This window comes from Bos grunniens, chromosome 28 (assembly GCF_055505025.1).
Source record: "Bos grunniens cultivar Pamir isolate PY7600 chromosome 28, Bosgru_T2T1.0, whole genome shotgun sequence".
Taxonomy (NCBI): Eukaryota; Metazoa; Chordata; class Mammalia; order Artiodactyla; family Bovidae; genus Bos; species Bos grunniens.
Genome location: NC_141192.1, coordinates 15,426,550 through 15,454,354, shown reverse-complemented (window position 1 = coordinate 15,454,354; position 27,805 = coordinate 15,426,550). Strand labels below are relative to the sequence as shown.

The following is a 27,805-nucleotide window of genomic DNA, read 5'->3' as shown; positions in this document are numbered from 1 at the left end:
AGATTTAATTTGCTTGTTGTCACTCTTAAAATACAGAGAACTCCCTTGACTGTGACAAGGAGGTGAAATACAGCAGTCACATTCAAGATCTCCATACATTAGCCATAATAAATCCTTTTGCCCTGAGTAATACAGAAACTCAATCCAGAGCCAGTGAGGATGATGTAGTGCTCCCTCACAGAACCAATCACCCACAGAGAAGCATAATGAGCAAGGGAGGTGATATAATAAAACCTCTATGGCCAGAGGAAAATTATGGGAAAAACTGTTGCCTATGAAAAGTCTTGTAATAAGTATATCTCCAATTATCTTCCGAAAGAAATTATTTAGGCATCTGCTCAGGTTAAGATTCATGACTTAAATGCAAGAATGGCCTTAGAATAAAGCAAAAGGGTATGTGAGCGTAGAGAAGATGGCGCTGGACATGTGAACAGAGCTCTGTTGTGCCCCAAGGATCTGCAGTAGCCCCGGTGCCACTCTGAGGGTGCGTGGTCACCAAACCTTCTTCTTGCAGAGGGGTGGCTGCACTGACCACCGAGGGGGACAAAATAACACTCTTAAAAAATAAGATGATTTCAATGATCACGGAAAAACTGTCAGAGTTATACTCTGAAATATGCTGTTTCCCAAGACCACGACTTAAGCCGATCACTATAAAGGAAAAAATCCTGAATGTGCATGATCTGTATCCTCATTAGGAGTGGGCTTGATCTGTTCAGACAGATATCAGTTGAGTAAGTGTGTTAAGTGGTGAGAAATGAAGTCTAGCTCTTTATTAGATAAGCGGCAAGTAGAGTGCTGAAGCAGCCAAAAAATAAAAAAAGAGGAAGTATGTTACCCAAAAACATGAACAATGTCATCCTCCGTTGTCCCAGTGCTGTCACTTGTACGTTTTGTGGGAAGTAATTCATTACCAATAATAAAACACCAAGGCTTGTAAAATACTTTTTTTAAATAGATTGAACAGATTAATGCTTTTTTATAATTCTGTTACTCTGACCACGGTGTATTCATCTTTCTTGACTTCTTTTTTGTGTGTTAGGTAGTAGCACCTGAGTGTGGCCCCAGATCTATCTTGCATACAATCTATAGTGAGGGAGCCCCAATAGTTAATATTTGTGGGAGTGATGAGGCAGTTTTCCTCCCAGCTGATTTTTAAAATTTTCTATCTTGTCAGATTAGACCCACGGAAGTATTATGTCCAAACATAAGTATCAGTCACTGTAAAAGATCAGAATAGGAAAAAAGCAGTCAGATTAGACCTTATGGCACTCACTTTGCCACCAGTCGTTGCTTCATATTAAAGTCATTAAAAATATACATTAAAATAAAGAACAGTAGTCAGTACATAGGGCCTGTTAAATCAGAGAAGTCAGTCTGAACCAAAAAGCAGTCTTTTCGTTTGTTCTTTCATTTATTCCATAAATGTATTTTGAGGCTGGAGCAATAGCAACAAATCTCTGCTCTTTTAATGTTTACTAAGTGAAACGAAACAGACAGACGATCCAGCATATGTCAGATAGTGATGTACACTGGGCAGAAAAATAAAGCAAAGCACGGAGGATCCAGAGGCGCTGCTGGAGCGCCCTTTGGAGAGAGTTGTCAGGGACAGCCCTTCTGATAAGGTGGTACCTAAATCCACCTCCAAAGGAAATGAAGGACCAGCCATGGGAAGCAGAAAGAGCGAAGAGCTTAGAGTCAGCAAGACGCCATGTCTTAATAGCTTTGTGACCAGAGGGAGCATTTAACTCACCTGTGACACAGAGACAGACAGGAGTCACCAGGCCTGTTTCACAGGGTTCGTGTTCAGCACAAGTGAGACACTTGAGAAAACCAGGAAACAGGAAAGCAGTACCTTGACTTCAGATTTCAGCGTGAAACGATAAGAGGGTACAAATTAAAGAGATAAATACAGCAGCCTTAAAACAGCCCTTTCATACGGCTTGTTGTGAAATTTTGAATTGAGTTGTCTGAGCTGAAGTGTAGAGAACTTTCTCCAAAGATGAACCATTTGATACTGGGGTGCACAAGATTTATATTCATCTTTGTTTGCCTTCATGGTATTATTTGTTTAAGATTTTATGTTTGTTTGTGCTTTTCTTCCTTTGACGTCTTTTTCTTTCCTTTCCCTCTGAGCTTTCCTTTTATTAAATCGGCTCCAGGCCTCTTCACTCTCAGTTGAGGCGATTTCTACCCTGTTCCTGTACTCTCTGATTAACTCATTAAAAACAAAACCCAGAAAACCCTTTAAGATGAATACTTATCATGGGGCTCAGAGCCTCCCAACATCCACCTTTTATAGAGTAATTCTAGACTCCAGATCAAATTATTTGCACTGATGTTTATTAAGGACTTGAAGTTGTTTGTTTACCCTGTTTGTTTTTATAGCCTGAGTGAATTTTGCAATAATTATAACAATGTTTGAACAGAACTTTGTAGCCTACAAAGTACTTCACACACTCACTCACATGGGAACTTTAGCAATCCTGGATCAAGACAACATGGACTCTATTGCGCTCTTTTTAAAATGGGGGAAGCTGAGACTCAGAGAACAGAAAATAAATTCAGGTCTTTTCATGATACAAGTGTGAATATATGAATGAGAAGTGCGGAATTGTTTCCAGCACTTGGCATTACTAAAATGATGTTTTATAAGTGAAAGTGAAAGTCGCTCGGTTGTGTCCGACTCTGCCACCCTGTGGAATCGTCCATGGAATTCTCCATGCCAGAATACTGGAGTTGGTTGCCGTTCCCTTCTCCAGGGCATCTTCCCAACCCAGGGATCGAACCCAGGTCTCCTGAATTGCAGGAGAATTCTTTACCAGCTGAACTACCAGGGAAGCCCTGTTTTAGAAGTAGATTCAAGAAATTTTGTAGATGACTCCAGGAGAAGAATCCATAAGGGATTATGGAAAGAGAGGACTATGTCCCTGATCACTGTGAATGGTGACTGTGGAGACAAAACCCCCTTTGGTGTCATTGTCAGAACGAGGAGGTAAGCCTGGGTGCTCTTGCCTCCATCTGTGCATGACCTTTTTTTTTTGACAGTTACTTTGACTAACAAGACTAGCAAGCATCTTTTTTTTTTTTTTTTCCCCTTCAGGGCAGAAATAAAAGTAACCATAAACAAATATAAAACTTACCTAAAATGAGTTGTCTTGAATTTAAAAATGTTTCCTCAGAAAATACTATTTTATTTTTATATTGAGGGTTCCTGAAGACTCTTAAAATGTCTTTTAAAGTATAATAGAATCAATAAAAAAATTAGAGCTCAGCTGGGAAGGGCCTTTGAAATTATCTAGCTACGGAACCATTTAACTATTTGATCTGGAAAGGATCTTTGAAAAGGTCCCAGATCCCAACTTGTGGGAGACTCCTTTTTTCACCCTGGTGTCCTTGACATCCTGATAGAGTCCACCCAGCCTCTCATGGCCTCTTCTGATTATGAAGACCGTATGGTTCCATTTATATGAGGTCCTTAGATTACTCAAACTCATGGAGACAGAAAGCAGAACGGCATTTGCCTGGGGCTAGAGGAGAAAGGCAATGGCACCCCACTCCAGTATTCCTGCCTGGAAAATCCCACGGACAGAGGAGCCTGGTAGGCTGCAGTCCATGGGGTCGCTGAGGGTCGGACACGACTGAGCGACTTCACTTTCACTTTTCACTTTCATGCATTGGAGAAGGAAATGGCAACCCACTCCAGTGTTCTTGCCTGGAGAATCCCAGGGACGGGGGAACCTGGTGGGCTGCCGTCTATGGGGTCACCCAGAGTCGGACACGACTGAAGTGACTTAGCAGCAGCAGAGGAGAATAGGGAGTTAGTATTTAATGGGAACAGAGTGTCAGCTTGGGAAAATGGAAAAGTCCTAGAGATCAGTATGTTGGTGGTACAACATACTTAATGCCACTGAACTGTATACTTTAAAATGGTTAAGATGATAAATTGTATGTTATATGTATTTATATATATATATATATATATATATATATATATATATATTTTACCACAATGTGAAAAATAAAGAAGCAAAGAAAAAAAATCATTTTGTTGTTGGAGGGTTGGGGCATGGGAAGCATGGAGAACAAACCTAACCCCTCCCCCAGAAAGATCACATGCACTGTCCCTTCCCAACAGCCTCTTCCCAGCGAACTAGCCCCAGTTCCTTCAATAGGCCATTGCATTTTGTTTTACAATATATTTGAATCATGATCAAGATAAGGACTATACATTATAATTGGCTGATAAGCCTTTTAAATTTCTGTTAGTCTGTTGTTTCTTCTTTCAAATCTGTTTCTCTGTCTCTTCCTCTCTCACTCATTCTGTCTCCCTTTTAATTTATTTGTTGAAGAAACTGGGTCATTTGTCCTCAAGAGTTTTGGTACTCGCATCCCTCTGCTATGTAGACTGATACCTTCCTCTGTCCTCTGCATTTCCTATGAAGCAGTAATTGGATTGAGTTATTTTATTTTATAAATGCTGTAATCCAACTATATAATAACTCATTTTAGGTCTTTTTTTTTTTTTAATAAGTGCCTTCCTAGCCTTTTGCTTGGAAAACTGTAAACATTGAATGGATAATTGAAAAAATTGAAAGAATCATGTCATGGACACCCTCCTACCTTTATGTAGATTCACCAACCATTAACATTTGCCGCATTAGCTCTCTCCCTCTCTGCACACAAACACACTAATACACATAGGGGTTTTTCCCCTGCATCTTTTGAGCTCAAGTGGTAGACATCATGACACTTTACTCCAAAATATTTCAGCACATAACTCCTAAGAACAGCTCCTGTATAATCAGTCAGAGTCTGGTTTGTGTATTGTCTATTAGCATATTACCCTACTAATCCAAATAATGTTCTTTATGGTCATGGCTATTTTTGAAAATTTTGAAAAGCAAGTGAAGATCACAAATTATATATTTCATTTTCCTGACACTTTAGTTGCCTAAATTGGTTCTGCCCTTTTTTGGGGTCTTACATGACATTGGCATTTTTTGAAGTGTCCCAGGCTAGTTGTTTTACATCGTGTCCCTGACTTTGGATTTGCCTGATTATCTCCTTATGATGAGTCAGACTAAATGTTCCCAGCAAGAATACTGCACAGGCAGTGCTGAGTCCTTCAGCGCCACGCTTGGAAGGCACCGGATGTCAGTTTGTCCCATAATGGCTGCTAGGTTTGATTGCTTGATTAAGGGGGTGTCTACCATATTTTTCCATTGTAAATGTACCATTTTCCCAGTTTTTCTGTTTCCCCATAATAAATAATCTGTAGCATATTAAACGTTGCTTTTTAAATAATTTTAAAAGCATGCTATTTGGTCATGGGAGAAATTGGATGGCAGAGATTATGAGCACATGAGAATTATTACCGTCAATGGAAAAAATAATTTTTAAACATTTGTTTTTCTTGATAGAGGAGAGACAAGGAGGGGAGGTAATAAAGGGGAGAAAATGGGCTTTACTGAAGGCAGATTTGTGTCTGAATCCCAGCTCCACACTTGAACCTGTGTGACTTTAGGAGAGTTACCTCACTCCTTAGAGCCTCAAGTTCTTTCCTATGATGGGCATAATAATATACATTCCTGGCAGGATTGTTAAAGTGATTAAATGAGCTAGTGTATGAGTGGCCTCTGGCCTAGCAGCTGCCCCAGGACCATCATGTGGGAAGTGAGGAAGAAATGGTCCCCAGCAGCTTGCAGAGTTTATACCTTTCCATGAGTGTTTGCTCTCCCGATGAGATTGAAATATTCATGCATGTTGATAAGAAAATATGATCAACAGGTAAGATGCCTTTTTGAAATTTCAAAGGAAGGAATTCAGAACTGGAAGATGTTTGGTTCCATTTTCAGACCTCTTAAACATGATTTGTCTGTAGTGGAATTGAGCTGCCATTTATTCAGACCTGTTTCTGATTGCAATTCATTTTAATCTATTACCAGGGATTATTTTTTGAAACAGTTTATATGTAGTCGGATTGAGAATAGTGAATCATAATAATCCCATGACCCAATTTACATGCCTTACTGTAAAAGTTTCATTTCATACAAGTGACAATTTTTTAAAGTTAATTAGACTCGGCTATACTGAGGTTAGCAAAAAGTGCTTTGAATTATCAATAATTCAGCAGAGCAGACATTTCTGTATAATGCAGTGGTTTTATAGAGTATTGTGAGATAGTTATCCCTAAAATGAATGGTTGTGAGCATACATCAGCATGGTGGGGCTTGCTTGAATGTGGCGTGAAATGATATCATCTGTGCTTTCTATTATTGAGCAGAGTGTGAACCATCGGTCTTTCTGGCCATGAACTACTAGCAACCTTTGTCCTTTGTGTTACCTTTAGTTAAAGACGAAAATGAACATGAATGCTGGCTGATGGCCATGTCTTCTTACAGTGAAAAATTCATCTGGAAAAGAAAAATAGGATTGCAGATTTGGATTTGTTTCATTGCATGAATGATATGTGACATTTTGTAAATTATTTATCACTGCAAGGATGGCAGCAATGGCTCGAGCATTGTTATATCAAATGAAAGTAGGAATCCCATTAGTATAAGGACTGGGTTTTAGCTGGAATCTATCAGGGGAATGTTGTCACTTGAAAACCAGATTGTTCTTTTAATTGCTATTTAAAGGAACAAAAGTGTTCCCAAGGTACTGCAGTTGAGCATTTGCAAGTAATAACTATGGATCCATAATTATGCAGTGCTGATTATCTGGCATTTAAAAAATGGTGGCAGGAGTCAGTGACCAATTTGTTGTAGCTTGTCTTTTTTGGTTTTTCTAGAACAGAGTTTTATTCTCTGCTTTTGAACTGGGGCTACAAAAATATATTTGCATAGTTACCTCAGAAAGTAAAGCCTGTGCATATTAAAAGAACAAATTAAACTGAAAATAAGGGCAAGACAATGAAAGTTTATATTGTAAGATGAAATTAACAGTCGTATTGAACAGTTTGCAAATGCTTGGTCATGAGATGATTTCTGGTTTTTGATGACATGCCACATTGAACCAAGATGTTTGTTGGAATCACTGTTACTATTTGAAATATTATTTTAGAATAAGGTTTTTTAAACTAGCATATATTTCTTTCATTTATTCACATATATTTTTATATAGTTAGCAAAAAACATTTTGAGTGCCTATGTGCATCAGGCTTTTGGAATAGAGTGGCTGAACAAATGAGGTTTATTCTACACTGATGTATATTTGGAAAGTTAGGCCTAGCAAAATCTTGTTTTTAATTTACATTTAAATAAAAAATATTTGTGATTATACTAAGCTTTCTTGCCTTAAATTTTTGATTCACGAGATTCAAATATAAATGCGTTAGAGTTACATTCTGATGGCTAGCAGACAACGTGTGACGCTTGGAATATGCAGTAAAATTTTAGTTCTCATACCGTGTGGCTGTGCAAAATAATGTGACCAGACCTGTAGGCACAGTCAGCTCTTCGTATGGATGGGAACACTAGCGTTGCTGGTAGTCATAAATAACAATGAAGGCACTAAAATGTATGCAGATTTATACATTGTTAAAAGCAGTTTCCTTTGTGAGAGTTAAAGGGGTGCTAGGGATTAGACAAATGTTTTGTTTCTTTTATTGAAGGGGAATGTCAGAGATTGAGAGTTTATCCATTTTGTGTGGCATGGTATGGTTTACTTTTGAAGACGTTGGTGTCAGAAAAGCCTTGTTAATGGTCTTTTGATCATCTTAAACGATCCTACAGAATTTTAAAGTTCTTAACATTTTTTTGGCCATGCCACGGAGCATGCAAAATATTAGTTCCCAGACCAGGGATCCAACCCATGCCCCCTGCAGTGGAAATGCAGAGTCCTAATCACTGAATCACCGTGGAAAACCCCTTCTTTAGTTCTAAGGCTGTTATTATGTCACCTTTTAACATGCCAGTATTTTATGTCATATGTTTAATTGATGGATAATAGTAACCTGTACTAAAACACTTGATGAAATTTAAGCAATCTGGTCTGACTAGATGATATTCATAGACTGTAATACTGAATAGATGAATCAATTTATTGTAGGCATATAGATTATGGAAACGATTTGAGACTTCAAATGAATTCTTAATGTTCATTTCAGGAAGGTAATACATAATATATATAAAGGTTTTAAATTTCATTGGCTTAATAAAAATTATTTCTGAGTCTTATGCATTACACTTAAATGTATTATTCAGGCAGTACTTCACTATCAAATAATTTGAGGGTTTTTTTAATTATCAGAAAATATTGATATGAATACCCTATTCTTTCTTTGGTAAAGAAATATGTAAGACGCTTTTGAAGTGGAAAGCTAAGTGTTTTTTCATTTTAATTTTTTCATAGCCCCGTGCCGATCCCATTCCAATATGTAGCTTCTGTCTGGGGACAAAGGAATCAAATCGTGAAAAGAAACCAGAAGAACTTCTCTCTTGTGCAGATTGTGGCAGTAGTGGTAAGTTGTTATTTTTTGTGTGTGTGTAAAGTGACTCCCTATTATAGCTACGTGCAATTTCTCTATCCAAAAATACTTGTTATTTAAAGCAATTATTTGATAATAGTGTAAGCTTTAAATTTAAAAAGTAAATACAGGTTGGGGGGAAGTGAGTATATTCTCACTGATATAAACAGTGTTATATACGTTTATAAAATACTATGTATTCATATTTTAAATTAACCTTAGATTTCGTGCCAGCATTGGTAATTCAACGTGGAATATTCTACCTTGAAGGTAAATTCAGGGTAGAAAATTCTAAATTTTCAAGTTGATTGCAGCTAGAATCACTTGTTTTTATAACCTGAAGTCTCAATTTAATACATTTGAGTAGAAATATATAGTGTTTCGGAGAAGGCAATGGCACCCCACTCCGGTACTCTTGCCTGGAAAATCCCACAGACAGAGGAGCCTGGAAGGCTGCAGTCCATGGGGTCACTGAGGGTCGGACACAACTGAGCGACTTCACTTTCACTTTTCACTTTCATGCGTTGGAAAAGGGAATGGCAACCCACTCCAGTGTTCTTGCCTGGAGAATCCCAGGGATGGGGGAGCCTGGTGGGCTGCCGTCTATGGGGTCGCACAGAGTCGGACACGACTGAAGCAACTTAGCAGGAGCAACAGCATATAGTGTTTCAGGTCCTGACACCTACTGGTGAAATATAATATTACAGCCCAGCTCTGTGTGGCAGACTGAAGGGGATGCACAGGATTCTGGCAACTGCACTGATAACAATCCAGAAATCATCAGGCATAAAAGAAACTCAAATTGCCCAGAGTAAGCTAGGAAAAGAGTGGTCTACTCAGAAAGTGATACTGAAATCAAGGAGCTACTGGGTAGGGATATGGTTAGTTGCTCAGTTGTATCGGACTTTTTGCAACCCCGCCCGCCAGGCTACTCTGTCCATGGAACTCTCCAGGCAAGAATACTGGAGAGGACTGGGTCATTGGTACATTGCAATATCCAAAAAGCTTTCAAGATTGCTGTCACCTCTTTTTCTCAGCATAGGACTTTAAGCGCACATTTCCACTTTTGTAATGGAAATTAAGTCACATTATGCTTATACTAAAAGAATTTGTCTTGGAATTTACTTGGTGGTGCAGTGGTTAAGACTGCACTTCACTGCGGAGGCAGGGTTCAGACTCAAGATCCCACAGGCTGCAAGGCTTGGCAAGAAAGATAATTAAAAAGAATTTGTCTTACCAGCCAGCCTTCCTTCTTAAGTTGCCTAGAGATATATATGGTTATATGTATGTGTGTATACACACACATACACAACTCAGCAGAGTGGCAGTTACTGAACTTTTAAAAGTCAACCTCTGTATTAATCTTTAAATTTTCTTCTCCTAGCCTACTGAAACTTTTCCCTGAAAAAATGTTATTTTAAAATTAACACCCAAGTATTGCTCTAGTTATAGTTAATTCTTTAAAAACATCAACAAATCTGCAAAACACAATAGCATTCTCTTGTTTAGCAAGTCAATAATATAGTATAGTGGTTAAGACCAAACTAGAAAGCTGGCCATAGCCCCTTTACTTCGAATGAGTTAACCATCCTCAGCCTCAGTTCCCTTATTGGAAACATAGAGATAATGATAGCATCTTATATCTTGGGTTGTGTGGAAGCTAAAGAAGAGAACACAAGTAAATAACCTAACACATGGTCTGCACTCTGGTAAGTGTACTCTACACATCAGCAGTTGTTGGTCTTTTTTTATTTTTGGCGGATCAAATTGTTTTCCTTGATTGCTGCAGGAAATTTAAGATCTTATTGTTTATGACAGCTGCGTGATGGTTGGATGGAGGAAATGTTTCACACTGAAGAATGACACTGCTGTGTAATGATTCTTCCTCCTCCTATGAAGGTTTAACTTGATAGATCCTAAATGGTTCTCCAGCTCTCAGGACTTGACTCGGAGAAATAAGACATTTCAAACTCTGCTTGAGCAATGCTTTCTGACAGTCTTTTTGATGGGCTTTACGGATTCATTAAAACTCTTCCACCTGCCATCATATCGTGGCTGGTGGCAAAAGGGCATGGAAACATTATCTGGATGTTCGGATTAATAAATCTCAATCCTTCACTCTCCTTGTTTTATCCTGGTGAGCTAGTGCCTCACTCATCAGTTCTGACTCTGCAGTTACCTTTTGGGTTTTCCCACGAGGCTCATTCTGAATGAATTATTGTTTTGTGTAACCGCCTGGTCAATTTAGTAGTAGTGTTTAGTAGTAGTAGTGTTCTCTTGTCTAAGGTTTACCCTTTGTGATTTTTTAAGGTGGTACTTTAAAAACACTCTTAACTGTTTTATTTCTTCAGTGTCTATTTGTCTGGGCACCTAGACAGATTAAAGTCGTACTTAAATCTGGAAAGAAAAGTTCCCTTCATATATTTCCTTCCCTCTAGTGATACACTTACTTAAGTTGATAAGAGATCATTATCTTCCAGATCATAACGTCAAGGCTTCTTTCACAGGGTATAAAGGCGTAATTCTAAACAGGTACATCTTAGATTTTCTGATGTAACCAATCTCCCTTCATCTTTCCCAGATTGAAGCCTGCCAAAAGAGAGGTTTGAGTTCCTTTTTAGTTAGAGGTGACTGAAATATTTTTACTCCTAAAGTTTCTTACTTTTCCAGAGTATATAGGTGTAGTGTTGGGTTTTCTTTTTTCAAAAATGGTCTCGTTTTCTCTTTTAACACATGGGGAAGAATGGATTGAGGATGCTGTCTAAAAGACTTATATCCAGAGTCATTTTGTGAGCACCCCGCCACACACACACACAGCATGAGCTAGAAGCTTTGGAGTTGAGATGTGGGTCATGGTAGAAATTCAAGACCTGGGATCGTCAGGTCCCTTTTTTTAGGATAGAGGATGTATGGTTCAGTGTGCTTCTCTGGACTCCCCTATGTGATCTGGCTCTAGTGTTAGGTTCACTTAATCTTCCCTTGTAATGCTCAAAATTCTCCAAGCCAGGCCTAAACGGTACGTGAACCGTGAACTTCCAGATGTTCAAGCTGGATTTAGAAAAGGCAGAGGAACCAGAGATCAAATTGCCAACATCTGTTGGATCATTGAAAAAGCAAGAGAGTTCCAGAAAAACATCTACTTCTGCTTTATTGACTACACCAAAGCCTTTGACTGTGTGGATCACAACAAACTGGAAAATTCTTCAGAAGATGGGAATACCAGACCACCTGACCTGCCTCCTGAGAAATCTGTATGCAGGTCAAGAAGCAACAGTTAGAACTAGACGTGGAACAACAGACTGGTTCCAAATTGGGAAAGGAGTACATCAAGGCTGTATATTGTCACCCTGCTTATTTAACTTCTATGCAGAGTGTATCATGAAAAACTCTGGGCTGGAAGAAGCACAAGCTGGAATCAAGATTGCCAGGAGAAATATCAGTAACCTCAGATATGAAGATAACACCACCCTTATGGCAGAAAGTGAAGAGGAACTCGAAAAGCCTCTTGATGAAAGTGAAAGAGGACAGTGGAAAAGTTGGCTTAAAACTCAACATTCAGAAAACTAAGATCATGGCTTCTGGGCCCATCACTTCATGGCAAATAGATGGGGAAACAATGGAAACAGTGACAGACTTTATTTTCTTGGTCTCCAAAATTACTGCAGATGGTGACTGCAGCCATGAAATTAAAAGATACTTGCTCCTTGGAAGAAAACTTATGACCAACCTAGACAGCATATTAAAAAGCAGAGACATTACTTTTCCAACAGAGGTCCGTCTAGTCAAGGCTATGGTTTTTCCAGTAGTCATGTATGGATGTGAGAGTTGGACTATAAAGAAAGCTGAGCACTGAAGAATTGATACTTTTGAACTGTGATGTTGGAGAAGACTCTTGAGAGTCCCTTGGACTGCAGGGAGATCCAACCAGTCCATCCTAAAGGAAATCAATCCTGAATATTCATTGGAAAGACTGATGTTGAAGCTGAAACTCTGATACTTTGGCCCCCTGATGCAAAGAACTGACTCATTTAAAAAGACCCTGGAGAAGGCAATGGCAACCCACTCCAGTGTTCTTGCCTGGAGAATCCCAGGGACGGGGGAGCCTGGTGGGCTGCCATCCATAGGGTCACACAGAGTTGGACACGACTGAAGCAACTTAGCAGCAGCAGCAGTCTTTAAATAGAAGGACTAAAAGAAAAATATGGTTCTTCTTAGAAAGCTTGGGGAGATTTTGTAGTTACAGTGCTCTGTTGTGACATGTCAGTGATTATAGGGAAAAAAGAATCAAATAGCTTGGCCTGGCTCAGCAGTGGCCCCCAGTAATGGTGGGAGCCCTGGTGTCATGGTCCAGTTCAGTTTCAGAAGTGGGAATTACAGAGTGGCTGGTAGCCCTGGTTGGCCTTACAGAAATGACCACTATCTCATACTCTAGAGTCCATTGGTTCTGGGATCGGATTGAGACTGCTTGTAATGATCAAAGGAATCCCTAATGTAAGACGTTTCTGTGAAAAACAAAACAAAACCATAGCCTTGTAAAACAAAATAAAAAAAGGAAATATAGATAACAGCCCATAAGGATTGCTTTTAAATGTGTTTCCCACATGTGCCTGTTGGTTTTTAGTCACCTCTTTCTATCTGAAGTATCATTTATATGATGTCACATTTAGACTGCTTAGACTTCACAGACCTGGGTAATAAGTGTTTCCTTCTGCTTACATCATAAAGTAAAGCCAATTAGAAATTTCTGTATTTTTAAGATGGCTCAGTGCTGCAAATGGGCAGTATTTTCTTTAACTGTGTTTTTTCTGCTAAAACTGTTGAAAAAAAATTATTCAAGTTTGCAGGTAGTAAAACTGTGAAGGGAGGTAAATAGTGCAAGGAGCCCCAGATGCAGCGCTGCAGTCCTCTTTACTTGCTGGCTATGGAACCGTACGTAGCTGTACACATCTGTGAGGTTTGGAGGGTGAAGTCTGTATCCTGCATCCACAGGGCTGTTGTGAGGATCCAGTGAGATAATGCTATGAAGATCATCACTATCTATAAATCATCACACAAAAACACCAAAGGGCTGTTCGAAGCACTAATAGGAATGTGGGACTCATCACATAGTCTTCAGGTCTATGGAAATGCTGAGACTAAGAAGTGATTTTACTTGACTTTCATGGATCAGCCTACTTTGAAATTAACACTGTTATATTCTCTTTGCCTCATTAAGACCAAATTATCTTTAATTAGCTTCACATAAGTATTAGATATTATACCAAATGAAATTTTGTGTCTGCTGCTCAGATTGCTGGGTGGTTAAATCTTACTTACAGATGAGTTCTGTGCATGTGTGTTTTCAAATTAGCAAATCTAAGATAAGTGCACAGTTCAAAATTACAGCATCATTCTAAGTGGAAGCTCATTGACACTGGAGACAGCATGGCTGCTGAGATGCAGCTGGAGAGCAGGAAGATTACCTTTGTACAGTGAAGGAAGCCGGAGACGTGGAGTCGCGTACCAGTCTGTCCTCAGGAGCCCTGAAGTCTGTCCTGGGTTTGTTTTATTAGTGTTAACCCTGAGTAAAACTTGCCTGCCTTCTGCTCCCAGGGAGCTGGTTGGTGCAATATACACATATATGTAGTCACTAGCTTCTTGATGTTACTGTGAGAAAATACCCCAGGGATTGGTTAGTTAGTTGTCCAGTTTCACACCGACTATACACAGATTGAAAACTGGGTTTGGAAGAAGCCCCTTAACTAGGAAGAAACCTCGAGATGGACTCCAAGAGGAAGGAGGGATGGAGGAGGAAGCCCCCCTCTCCACAAGCCCACAGCTGGATTGGCAGTCCATGCAGAGTAACAGGAAGCAGAAGCCTTGCTTCCGACCTGTTATTTCACTAAAATTCTGCTGGTATGATTAACAGTGACCTCCATGTAGCAAACTCTAAAGGTGCCTTCTAAGTTTTTTTAAAACTCTAGGGACTTCCCTGGCAAAAAAGTAGCTAAGTCTCTGAGTTTCCACTGCAGGGGGCACAAGTTAATCTCTTTTGGAGGAACTAAGATATCCTGCATGCTGTCCAGAGGCCTGGCAAAAAAAAAAAAAAAGTCTAGTGGACATCTTTCAATCTACACCAAATACTCCTCTCAGTCATATTTGAGTTGTTGAGAATCTTTTTCCATGAAACGTTCTCATCTTTTGACTTCTGTGATTTCATATTCTCTGTGCTTTCTCTCTATCAGTTCAGTTCTTCCAGATCTTTTGTGAGCTCCCTGGCCTCTCTTCATCACCTCCGAGTTTCTTCAGCCTTTCGTCCTTGGCCCTGTGTTTCCTCACTTTGGTTCATAGCTTCTCCTGGGTTCCAGACCCTTAGATATAAGCACCTCCAGGACTCCTCTCCTTGACACTTCATGGGCTCCTCAGAGATAATATCCAAAACAGCTTATGAACCTTACACTGCTCCCTCCTCCCAAAACAACCACCACCACTCTAGCAAAGACAGAAATCTTAGCAAACAAACGACATCCTGCTTCTCCTCGGGGATTTCCCATTTCAGCAAACGACACACCACCAGCTACGCATTCAGTTCTAGAAGCCCTCCTCTGTCCTATTCTCTCACAGCAAGAAATTACCAAAAATGCATTGATTGTACATCCCAGTATTTATTCTACGTCCTCAGTATATCCACAGCCTTCACCAGACCCGCTCAGAGCTGCTATGATAATAAGCTAGCTTTCCTCTTCATATTCTTTCTCCTCATCCATTTTGCATACTTCAGCATAAATTACTTTTTTTTTTAATATAAATTACTTTTTAAAACCATAAATCTAATCACAGAATTTTTAGTGTCCACCAGTTAACCTTAGGAAAAATCCAAGCCCAAAACACTCTTCTGGATTGGGCTCCTGTTGACCCCTTTGCACATCACCATCCCTGTCATATAACCTATAACTATATGAGGTTATGTAGAGGTTATATCAAACTTCTTTCCTCTTCTTAAATGTCCCCATGTTCGTCCCCGTGTTCTCCTGTCACTCTGCACATGCTGCTCTCTCCCACCCTGCCCGCCTCTGCTCCCCTCTGATCTCACTCATCCTTTTGGTGTCTTTTTAGGAAGGCCTTCCTCTAATCTCTTGCTAGACTTGCCCACATCTCCAAGCCAGCCTACCTCCAGGACTCCTCTCCTTGACACTTCATGGGCTCCTCAGAGATAATATCCAAAACAGCTTATGAACCTTACACTGCTCCCTCCTCCCAAAACAACCACCTGCTGGACCATGTGATCTGAAATGTCTGTCCTTTCCCTCATCGGGTCTTCAGTGGACAGGTAGTTGGTCAGATAACTGATGTGAGGGACCCAATGTCTTGAGTCTTTCATAGTTTTTCCATTGCTGCTATAACAAATTACCATACAGCTGTGAACAGAATTCAGTTCCTTGCATATGCAGGACCAGTGTCCCCATTTCTTGCTGTCACATAACCGGATTCCCTGCTTCTAGTGGGCACCTGTACTCCTTGGCTTGTGTGCCTCCCACTCCCCGCTGGGTGCAGTCCTTCTCCTGTGTTGAACCTCTCCTCCTCCTTTTGTCTCATGTTACTAACCAAGCTGGAGGGTTCTCTGCTTTTAAGTACTTGTGATTAGATTGGAATAATTACACAGATAATTCAGGATGATCTCCCATCTCAAGGCCTGTACCGTTGGTCACATCTGCAAAGCCCCTTTTGCCATGTCGGTTAATATATTTGTACGTTTTAGGGATTACAAATAGACATATTTGGAGGGCATTGTTCAGTCTACTACAGAGCCCATGGTTTTTTACTCCCATAATACTTGACTCAAAAATCACTTCTACCGACTTGTGGTCTCATTGGTACTTGTTTAATTTTAAACAGTACTCCTTTGGTTTCGCTGGATAAAACTGTTGTAAGTTATCAGTGCTTAAAATCTACTGGTATAAGAATGAGTGTGTGTGTGTGTGTGTGTGTGTGTGTGTGTGTGTGTGTGTGTGTAAACCACCATGAATTGTGTCAGCAGAGAGAACCCAAATTTTAGAGGGGATTGTTGAGTTTACAGAATGGCTAGAATGGGAGGTAAGGAATTGAATTATCAATAGCATGGTTGTCCTTTTTGTAATTACTATAGATTGTGTACTAGCGTATCAAGACTCAGTTACAGTCTTTTGTGTAAAGTTGGCAGTAAGAAAATAAAATGGAAATATTTCTTCATCCCTCAGCATCCTTTACAGAATCATAGAAATTTAGAGCTGGAAGGGATCTATGGCCAGTTCTCTTGAGCTAAATAAAGGTAAGATTGTTGCCTAAAGGAAAGATAGACTGAAGATTTTAGAATTTGATAGGGTAGCTTAAATGGTAGTAGTTGCAATATAATATTATTTAAAGTGAGAGGAAGCAATAAGAAGAAGAATATTCCTTGCTCTTGATTGAAAGTGGCTGAAATCCATTAACTTTCAAAAGTATAATTAATTATTAAAAATTATTTTTATAGGATATCTGTGAGAAAAAAATAGTAAGCTATAATATGATGTGAATTACCTTAGTTGCTGGATATTAAGCTACAAAGTACAAAAGCAGATTTTAATGTAGAGAAAAATTTAGTGCATGAAATTGAGGTCATATGTGCTAGTGATGTATGACTTACAGGAAGTAATAAAAAGGGAGAAAAAAGAGAAGTAAATGGTATACTTTTAAGCTGATGGGACCCATTTTAAGGGTGGAATTTAAATTGCTGTTCTTTAAAACTTGAGTTTTTACCCCTCACTATATAAGTGGGGGCGGGAAAACCCTGATCAAAGTAGACCTTCCCCTCCCTCTTCAGAGTATACTTCTTAAAGTCGAAAAGCGAGCTGTCTTTGTTTGCTGTTCCTGAGCAGAAAGAGGTGATTGATACATGTATATATACATAAACGCCCTCCCCCCACATTCATTTGAATGAGAGAAGCCCTTGTAAAAGAAAAGTGTCATAGGTTAAATGCATCTGCTGGGTGTCTACTGCCTGAGGTCATAATCCTATGACAACATTTTATTTGCTCAACATCTTAAATACAGATGTTTAGGTTTTTGTTGTTGTTGTGTTTTTTTTAGCTCAGGAATAGTGTGCTTTTATTAACAGTATTGATGATTGCTTTTGAATGTTTTTACTTCAAAAAGCCAAATCTCCTGGTGGGTAGAATTTTATGAAGCACCTGTTAAGCTTTAGGAAGGAGGACCTTTTTGGCAGCAACCCAAAATACATATTTAAACAATGAGCCTGCCAAAGTCAGGAAATTATAAAACAGTTTTGAAATTGCGGAATCTGCTTTTTTTTTTTTTTTTTTTTACCCCTCAGGTTTCTTTTGCAGCTTGGTTATAAGTTCTTTCACATGGGACTTACTAACATCTGTACTATTTTAAGACCAGATTTAGAAAACTAAAATCAAATTTGGAGGTCTCAGGTTTATGTGATAAAAGACCATCAGATTTTAAACTTCCAGAGTCTGGACTCACACTCCCCAAACCTTTCAGAGAGATCTATTACTCAGTGTAGCCTGGCTGACTTTCTTAAGTGGTGCTATCCCTTGGGGTCTCTAGTTTTCCTGTGTGAGGTGAGAGCTGCTAGATGAAAAGTGTGTCCAAAACAGGGTGGAAAAGCCGAACTCTCAGAAAAATGTGGGACACTTGCTAAGGGTGTGCTTCTTGGCGTGTTCTGTGTAGCCTGGACTTTGCAACTTCTTAACTCCCAAATTCACTGTTTCTATTCCTGCTTCCAGAGCTTCCCAGATGACTCAGTGGTAAAGAATCTGCCTGCCAAGCAGGACACCCAGGTTCGATCCCTGGGTTGGAAAGATCCCCTGGAGAAGGAAATGGCAACCCACTCCAGTATTCTTGCCTGGAAAATCCCATAGACAGAGGAGACTGGTGAGCTACAGTCAGTGGGGTCGCAAAGAGTCAGACGTGACTTAGCGACTTAAACAACAACTCCCACTTACAGATTTTAAATTCAGGAACCCGGGGCAAGATGGCAGTGGTGCCTTCTTTGTATATCCCAGCAATGGGGTAGTCTTTGTATACTCCTGAGTTTTTTTCTTTTTTTGCATTTGTTCATTGTATTATGTTAAGCAGCGTCAGGTTTTTATTTAGTTAACTGTTGTTTTATGTTTTATGATTTCATTACACACAGAAAGTAGGAATCATTTGAACTTCAGCACTCTGCTCACAGGCCAGCAGGCCAGAAAGCTTTGGGGTAGATGGTGGTTGATGAAGAGGGCAAGGGCAAGAGATTTAACAGAAGGCACAGGTATGAGAACATGATCTGAGCATACATTATCTTCAAGTTCTCCAAGACTTGTGATTAGAATTGGTATACATTTTCCAAGTTTCTCTTAGGGAAAACATTTGTACAGTTACTCTGTCACATATCGGTGCTAGGGGGAAGGGCAGAAGGGAAAATATAATTTGGAATCTTTGATTTTTTTCATATTTTCAAGTTCCTAAGGTTCTTTGGCTGACATCGTCACTGTCTATTAAATATTAGTGAGTTAAAAGAATCGACGGCACCATTCCCATAAAGCAGTTTATTTTTTTTATTCTTATAGGGCACCCATCCTGTTTGAAATTTTGTCCTGAATTAACAACAAATGTAAAGGCCTTAAGGTGGCAGTGCATCGAATGCAAGACGTGCAGTGCATGCAGAATCCAAGGCAAAAATGCAGTAAGTATGGCTCTCAATATCCATCTCCAGGTAAATTGTTAGCTTTCAGTGTTAAGGCCTTTCATTTTTGTAGATCGCTGCTATTTTCTTTTTAAGTGTTTAGGTGCGTGTGATACCAAATTTCAGTAGGGATCGTGGTGCCGCTTTATCTTATTTTATTATTGTTAACCAGATAACAAAAGAATTTGTGGCCTTTTACAGTTGATTTCAGTCTCAATTAGTCTCTAATATGCTACATTACAGGATAATATGCTTTTCTGTGACTCCTGTGATAGAGGATTCCATATGGAGTGCTGTGATCCCCCACTTTCCAGAATGCCAAAAGGTGAACCTTTAAACCTATTAAAAAATGTGCTTTATTAGGTACACATTAGCCTAGTCCTAATGTCTGACAGCTCAGGAGTATATAGGTTCTTTAAGCATTTTTTCATCCCTCCCACCTTCCTTATACTTGTGGGTTTAGTACAGGTTGTGAGCAGAGAAGTGTAAAAGTTTATAATTTGGGGGTAATGTATATAATAAATACTGTAATTCGGACACCCAACTAAAAAGATGATTCTTCTCTTAAAACCACTCCCCATTAGAATAAATTTAGACTAGGTCGGTTAAAAGTTTAGAGTTTTCTCCATGTTGTTCAGTAGAGTGTTCAGAGGTAAAACATTACTTGTTCTCGATGATGGTGATAATGATGACCCCAAAAAAGTCCTATAACAGGAGCCATTACCATTTTCTTGGCCATTCGTTGATAATCTTGAACATGAAGATCTGAACCATCTTACATGGGTATATCCATATAGAATATGGATTTTCTTCTCTGTTTATTGAGTAGTCAGCCAAGTTTAGCCTTCTTTTTCTCATATGATAGTATATTGAACGTTATAAATAACTCTGCCTTCTTATTACAAAGTTTATACATTTTCATTGCGAAAAATTTAGAAAATACCGATTGACAAAAAGGAATGGAAAGAATAATCAATTAGAAATTCCTTCCCTGCCCCACCCACCCTTTTAAAAAGAAATGGAAAATTCTGTACATGTTTATGGTTTTTCCCTCTTAACAATAGATTCTCATATTCCCACATCATTAAATATTCTCCCAAAGATAGTTTTTAATGAATGTGTAGAATTCCGTAGTATATAGAGCCGAGATTATAAACATGATGACTGTGGGCCACAGAAATGTTTTATTGAGACTTCTCTTAACTGTGTAACAGAAGATCTGGTACTATATTTAAAGATTTTTGAATTTGAATTTGCCAGCACTCCATTCTGCCTCAGTCTCACTGCTACCTGTTGCTTTACATTCCAGCTTGCTTCAGTCACATATATTATACCTGGGTGGTTCCTGAACATAACTGATTTTGCAACCCCATATTTAAAAAAAAAAATTTAACCAATTTCATCTAGTGAATATTACAAATATTTCCAATTTTTTCATCAACAATTATTGCCTTAAGATAAATTCCTCAGGGAGGAATTTCTGGATTGAAGGCTATGTCCATGAAAGGTCATGTTAGTTTTCAGGCCAGCCAGCAGTGTATGAGAATACCTGTTTCCCTGTATGATCATCAACACTCACCATTACTATATTTCATTGAATCTAAGACACACATTTTTAAAAAACATTTTAACATCTTTGAAATCAGATGCATCTTGTAGTCATAAATAGCTTAGATTCAATGTAATACAGTGTTACTGTTTAAAATTTTTACCAGTTAGAGAATAGAAAAAATATGTCTGATAATTATTTTCTTTAGTGAAATTGAACATTTTTTTGTGTTTGGTTATTGGCTGTTTGTATATCATCTTGTAAAGCACCTGTTTTTATCCATTAATCATTTTTCTATTAGGGGTTTTCACCTTTTTCTTACTGACTTGCAGAAGCTCTTTATATTTTCATGTAGTCAAATCCATGAATCTTTTCTTTATGGCTTCAGTCTTAAGTGTCAGTCGTGCTTAAATTATGTAAAATAGCCATGTATTTTTCCTGGTGCTTATAACATTTAATTTTGTCACATAATGTTCATCTGCCTAGAATTTGTGTTTATAAAAGATAGGAAGTAATTATTTTCCTTCCAGATAGACTTCTATTTGTTCTAGCACCCCTTTCTGAATCATTTCATCCTTTCCCCACTGATTTGAAATATGACTATTATGATATGCTAAACCTCTCCGTTGTTCTGGCCTTTTAGTTCTTATCCATTGACCTGCTTCCATATGCCACACTTCAAATTATTGTAGCTCCACAGTACTTAAACGTTTTAAGTTTTCACTTTAAAAACTATATGTTAGAATTATAACTTATTTAGTATAGAAAATTCCCAAAAAGAGATGATAAAACAAGTATTTTTTTCCTAGAAGTTCCAGTTGACTTAAAAATGTTCCGATTGACTTAAAAATGTCTCCCTTAAATCCAAAAATATATAATATCTGACAAGACTGGGTTTTCACGTGTGTGTACGTGGTGGAGGGAGGCTTGGTGACATGTTGGGCAAAACCTTATTGGAAGACTTCTCAGATGGGTCAGCCCTCTGCTCTCATCACCTTGACCCTGGGAAAACTGACCTTTAGTGACAGCTTCCTGAGCAGAATGACAAAAGGGAACGATCCACCTTCTAGGGTAAAGTTCTGCGTACAGGCATCCTTGGGCAGCTTATTACAGCTGCACTTTATATTTCATCTCTCTCCTAAAATGAAACATTAAAATATTTTTCTCATATATATATTAATTCAGGGATGTGGATTTGCCAAGTCTGCAGACCAAAGAAAAAGGGAAGAAAACTACTTCATGAGAAAGCTGCACAAATAAAACGACGATATGCAAAACCCATTGGACGACCGAAAAATAAATTAAAGCAACGATTGTTGTAGGTTGAGATCTTATCAAAAAAAATCTTTTATGTTGTGCTTTAAAATACAGTTGATTGTAACCCCCTTAGATCCCATTAACTTTTTAGCATCATTTTTACAAACTCAAGGGATGAGGAATATTTCTTCTTTTGCATAAGCTGTAGAAATCTTTTTGAAAATAACATTTAAAATTACAGTTGGCATTTTGAGGTCTTCTGTTGCCAGTATCTGTGATGCTTAGTGACATTTTTCAAGCAGCAGGACAGAAGCAGAATATAAGAATTGGAAACACTCATTGTGCCTACTTTATTACTGGCTGAGCATTAAAAGAGCTTAATTATATAAATATTTTTATAGGAATTTTTAAAACAAGAGAGGGATTTGTTCACATCTATAATGACTCTCTTTTGTTACCCCAGATAACATTTTAGAAAAATACTCGTTTCTGGTGCTAATGTAGTATTACAACTTTTTAAGATCCCTTTTATGAAATAGAAGCTTCTGAGAAATCTGCAAATGACTGTCCTAATGTTTGCCTCCAGAGAGTTAGACAGGACCATTTGGTATGTGCACATGTATACAAACATATAGACAAAATAATATATTTGCAGTAGCATGCAGTCCTATTGTATTGGCCAAAAAATTCATTCGGGTTATTGCATACCATCTTAGGGAAGATCCAAACGATATACTTTTTGGCCAACCCAATGCTATGTTAGCCCCATTTCCTCTAGCCTGTGCCCATGTGGTTGCCATTAAAGCCAAATAGAACATTTAGCTGGAATTACTGGAGAAGTAGAGAAAAGAGTTGTAATGAGTGTGTTTGTTTTTTTAACCCATGTAGAATATAGAACTGAATATCAGCATTAGGTAAGGTGTTTAGAAATGAAATCTGTAGACTTGCATATCTGAAGCAGCTGTCTGTAAGACCATTGCCTTTCTCTTTGGGCTTAGTGAAAGGGTCATTGCAATGTAGAAATGAACAGGAACTCTACACACAGTGAACAAACACCAGGTGTCTTACTTGCTTACTCTCCCCTCTCCCTTAGTTTTATCTGGAGCAATTCATTTTATTATTACCTGGTCTCAGGAAAACAGGATCCTCCTGCACTTCTATCTCCCAAAGGAGAAGTAGAAAATGCATGCTCCTTTCTAGAGTGTTTTGTGAAACTTTATGAAAATCTTCTAACTGGTGGCCATTCTAATGTGGAATTTGTGTTAATTTGTAGAGGCAAACATGAAACATATTCATGAATAAAATCTTTCATATTAGCATCACTTGAAGTAGGAATTACGTGTTTTTGCGTTCATCCAGCGTTAAGCATTGTTCTTGAAATGGGACTGTATCCTCAGGGCCCAATTTAAAAAACTGAATTAGGATATAAACTTTCTAAACAAAGGACACAGCTGAAAATTACATCTGGCACCAATCCTAACTTTTTGTTTGTCCAAAATTGTCCTTTGAGCTTAGGAATTTTTAAGACAGTCTGGGGAGTTTTCCTTTTTACATGCTTTATAAGCATATTATCCTTTCTGGGCAATCGATTCCAGATACAGTCCAAATGTAACATTCTGATGCAAAACGTTTTATCCTGGATGAGTTGTTTACTGGTGACTCTCAGTGTGACACTCGAGATCTCCAGCTCTAACCTGATTTGGCTGACTCGGTGGCGTTGGGCGAAGCTCTTGGCGGTTGAGCTGCTTCAGATGGGCCTTAGTAGCTTGCTCCATAGACCTACGCCAGCCTCCCCTTTAGGGCGACCGCTGAAATTGTTCATCAAATCTCTATGTACAGGATAACCACTAAACTATGCTCTTCTTTTTGTAATTACTTAAGATATTTTTATAATTTAAGATCATATCATTTTCAGGCTTCCATTTCTTCATTACTAGCCGTCAGCTCAACTGATAATTTTTAAGGTCCGTTCTCGGGCCCCAGCACTGCCATAATTCACATGCACATGTTTCTGTTGTATAAAATTCTGCTGCAAAACGGGTGGCTTTCCAAGCCCTAGCCTGAGGCGAAGGCAGGCAGCTGCCGTTCCTGTAGGCAGCTGTGCTAGCAGAGTGACCTCCAGTCTCCATTGAGCACACAGCTGTATGAGCAGAACCAGCATCACAGGAACTGAAATAGCAGTCAGAACCAGTGTGTAAAGATTCTGATGCCAGGTGTCTGATAATGACCATGGTAAATGTGCTGCTTCTCCACCAGACTTTCCATGTCATGTCTGACCCGCTGTAGCTTTTCTTTAACCATTTCTTCAGTTTTTTGCTATTGTTGTCCTTTTTTCAGCAATATTTTATGCTGCAATTAATTGTCTCCTCTACTTAGAGAGTATTATTGGTTATCTTATCATCCTAAGCATAAAATTCTAAGAGGAAGAGGGTATTTTTTTAATGTTTACTTTAAAAAAAAAAATTAATTTATAGTTAATAACTAAATTCTGTTTCTATAAATTTTCCATTGGAGTTAAAATTGCTTCTAACTAGAGATTATATAAGTTTCTTCTTGCACTTCTAGATAATACTTATGACTTCTTTCCTTTAATACTTTTTTTTTTAAAGGCATTTCAGAAAATCACAATTATGTATCATGACACAAGGGGTAACATTTTTTTATTTAATTATAATGAAACCATTGGGTGATCTTTTAATCTCCTCAAAAATTTTCTTACTTATAATCCCCTTGGGTCCACATGATTCTTCCAGTACCTGTTGGACAGGCCCTGGCAGAATCATGACTTGCTAGCGTAGTGGCTGCAACAGAGAAAAGCACCTCAGTGAAGGCACACACACAAGCAGGGCTTTAGGGTCACAATTCAGTTTTTTAAGTTTAAGCCCTTTGACTGCATCTAGTTGCTATAAACTTGTGTTAGATACCTTTATAATTTTATTATTAAATGCTGATACTATTCTCTAAATTTTTGCCTAGGTCTGTAACCAGTGATGAAGGATCCATGAATGCATTCACAGGAAGGGGGTCACCTGGTAGGGGTCAAAAGACTAAAGTCTGTACCACACCTTCATCCGGTCATGCTGCATCTGGGAAGGACTCAAGCAGCAGATTGGCTGTTACAGACCCCACTCGGCCTGGTGCCACCACCAAAATCACCACCACCTCCACCTACATTTCTGCCTCTACACTTAAAGTTAACAAGAAAACCAAAGGGCTCATTGATGGCCTTACTAAGTTTTTTACACCATCACCTGATGGTCGCAGATCACGAGGTGAAATAATAGACTTTTCAAAGCACTATCGTCCAAGGAAAAAGGTCTCTCAGAAACAGCCATGCACTTCTCATGTGTTGGCTCCAGGTACCACACAAAAGCTAAAGCCTCCACTTTCTTCACTCCCACCCCCGACCCCCATCTCTGGTCAGAGCCCCAGCTCACAAAAGTCCAGCACTTCTGTTCCTTCTACCTCTCCTCAGAGTTCCTCCAGCCAGTCCAGCGTGCCCTCCTTTAGCAGTCTTACTAATAACAGCCAGCTGAAGGCACTCTTTGACGGACTCTCTCATATCTATACCACTCAGGGACAGTCTCGCCAAAAGGGACACCCAAGTTATGCACCGCCTAAACGTATGCGTCGTAAAACCGAATTCCCTCTCACAGCAAAGTCTAAAGCCCATTTCTTTGGAAAAAGAGATGTTAGAAGTAGGTTTATTTCTCACTCCTCCTCCTCTAGCTGGGGGATGGCTAGAGGGCGTATTTTTAAAGCAATTGCTCACTTCAAGCGAACAACTTTCCTTAAAAAGCACAGGATGCTAGGCAGGTTAAAATATAAAGTGACCCCTCAGATGGGGACCCCCTCACCAGGGAAGGGGAGCTTGACAGACGGAAGGATTAAACCTGATCAGGATGATGGTAAGCAAAAGGTCAAAGCTCCAACCAAACCTGCGTCCCGTCCCTTTCTCCCCAACCCCCGGAAAAAAAAGAATCAATCAATTCCTATTTGTCACATAGGTCTTAGCTATTTCTCTTGTTCTCAACTTCACTTTCATACAGAAGCAGTGAAACTTTGACCTTTTTCTAATGCTGACTAAACCTCCAAAACATTGTTTTTTCAACTAATACTCTCCCACTCTGGTGATTTCCTTCCATTTGTAGTGACACTAGGGCCCCCCCAGATGCCGTCATAGCGTTGCTTATGGCGCTGTGGTCCCGCATGAGCAGCCCCTGTCGCGCTTCCGCCACGCTCCTCCCCGCGCCACCTCTCCAGCCACAGCGCTGTGTGGCCTCGTGCTGTCCGCGCTTCCGGCAGCGCGGACGTCGGCTCCTCGTTTCCCTCTGTCCATTGCTTTCTCATGACAAAGTTCATCCTGCTTCCTTCTCAACAGAGCCTGATCTGTGATTCTGTGATGTGTGCTTTTTTGGATGTGAGTGTGTCTGTGTGTGTATTCACCTCAGGGAGAAAACTGATTTCATGATTTCATTTAACAAATTGGCCCGTTACATTTGGTATCCTTTATATAAAACAAAAGCCAAACTGTGTCATTGGGACAGAATGATAGATTTTATTGTCTCAAACATGATCATGGGAATTCTATACCTAGACATTGATATGCCTTCTAATCTTGGTTGAAAACTGTGATTTTGCTTTGTATTGCTCTTACTTTCCTGCGTTTGTTTACTGAAGCTATAAGAAGATGACAGTGATAATTCAAATAATTTGGGTACGGCAGGGAAAAGGTACTGCTGGATCTATGAGTAGCGCTTAGACGTAAAAGCTTATAAAGCTTTAAAAAAAATAAAATTCCCTATTTGCCCACTGTGCTAATTTGGTACCATTTTGGTAATTATATGGTGGTTATTCATGATGCAAGTCAGTAAATACACTTTCTGCTGGTTTTAAATGACAGATACGGAAATCAAAATAAGCATCAAACAGGAAAGTACAGATATAAATGTGATTGGAAACAAGGATACCGTTACTGAAGAGGATTTGGATGTTTTCAAGCAGGCCCAGGAACTGTCTTGGGAGGTAAGGCCAGGACACTGCATTCCAGAAACTAAGATAATATATGACTTTTGTATCTGACTGTTGTGAAATTAACTGCCTTGATTTTATAAAGAATCCCCTTCAAAATCCTTTGTGGTTCTTTAACTGCTACTATCATTTCTGTTAACTGTACATTCAAAAGTTCTGTCTTTGAGTTGTCTTCACTCTCACAAGTTGGTAATGGCTCAGCTAGTCTCACAAAATAGGCCAGAGTAGCAGTTGTTGAGGCAGATTTTGAAAAATGCTCCTGGTGGCTCAGCGGATAAAGCATCTGCCTGCAGTGCAGGAGACCCAGGTTCGATCCCTGGGTTGGGAAGATCCCCTGGAGAAGGAAATGGCAACCCACTCCCGTATTCTTGCCTGGAGAATCACATGGACAGAGGAGCCTGGCAGGCTAGAGTCCATGGGGTCCCAAAGAGTCAGACACGACTGAGCGACTTCACTTTCACTTTCTAGGGGTAAAGGAATAGATTTCTGATTATTCTTGCTCAAATTAAGAAAATAGCCCTTTTAAATAGCTCAGTGAAAGAAGAAATCACTTTTAAATTGACCGGTGCTTCTTCCCGCTCAGACGGCCAACAATACGAAAAACGTCTCCTGATTTTAACTCCTGGGTATTGGTGAAGACAATATTATGTTGCATGATCAGTTGTAATTACTTTTATTTTCAATATCCAGTAATTTCTTTTAAATGATTTCCCTAAGATAGTAACTCTACTTAGCTTATTTTCACCAAAACGTTGAAAGGAAGGGCTATTGGACTTGTCAGAAACAAATTTATTATGGATTGTGA

At 39.1% G+C, this 27,805-nt stretch overlaps 1 protein-coding gene across 24 annotated transcripts in view; it reads left to right on the top strand.

The window, feature by feature from the left end:
* Positions 1-27,805, top strand: part of KAT6B (lysine acetyltransferase 6B) — a 185,518-nt gene that overhangs the window by 112,001 nt on the left and 45,712 nt on the right. For 13 of the 24 annotated variants that reach the window (XM_086381863.1, XM_086381862.1, XM_086381867.1 and 10 more), the window contains 6 exons: positions 8,359-8,467; positions 19,048-19,163; positions 19,407-19,488; positions 21,898-22,030; positions 24,946-25,877; positions 26,873-26,994. In XM_086381863.1, coding sequence (XP_086237989.1) covers positions 8,359-8,467; positions 19,048-19,163; positions 19,407-19,488; positions 21,898-22,030; positions 24,946-25,877; positions 26,873-26,994 — 1,494 coding nt within the window. The remainder of the gene's footprint in view (positions 1-8,358; positions 8,468-19,047; positions 19,164-19,406; positions 19,489-21,897; positions 22,031-24,945; positions 25,878-26,872; positions 26,995-27,805) is intronic. The other 11 variants (XM_086381880.1, XM_086381878.1, XM_086381882.1 and 8 more) reach the window with 2 other exon arrangements.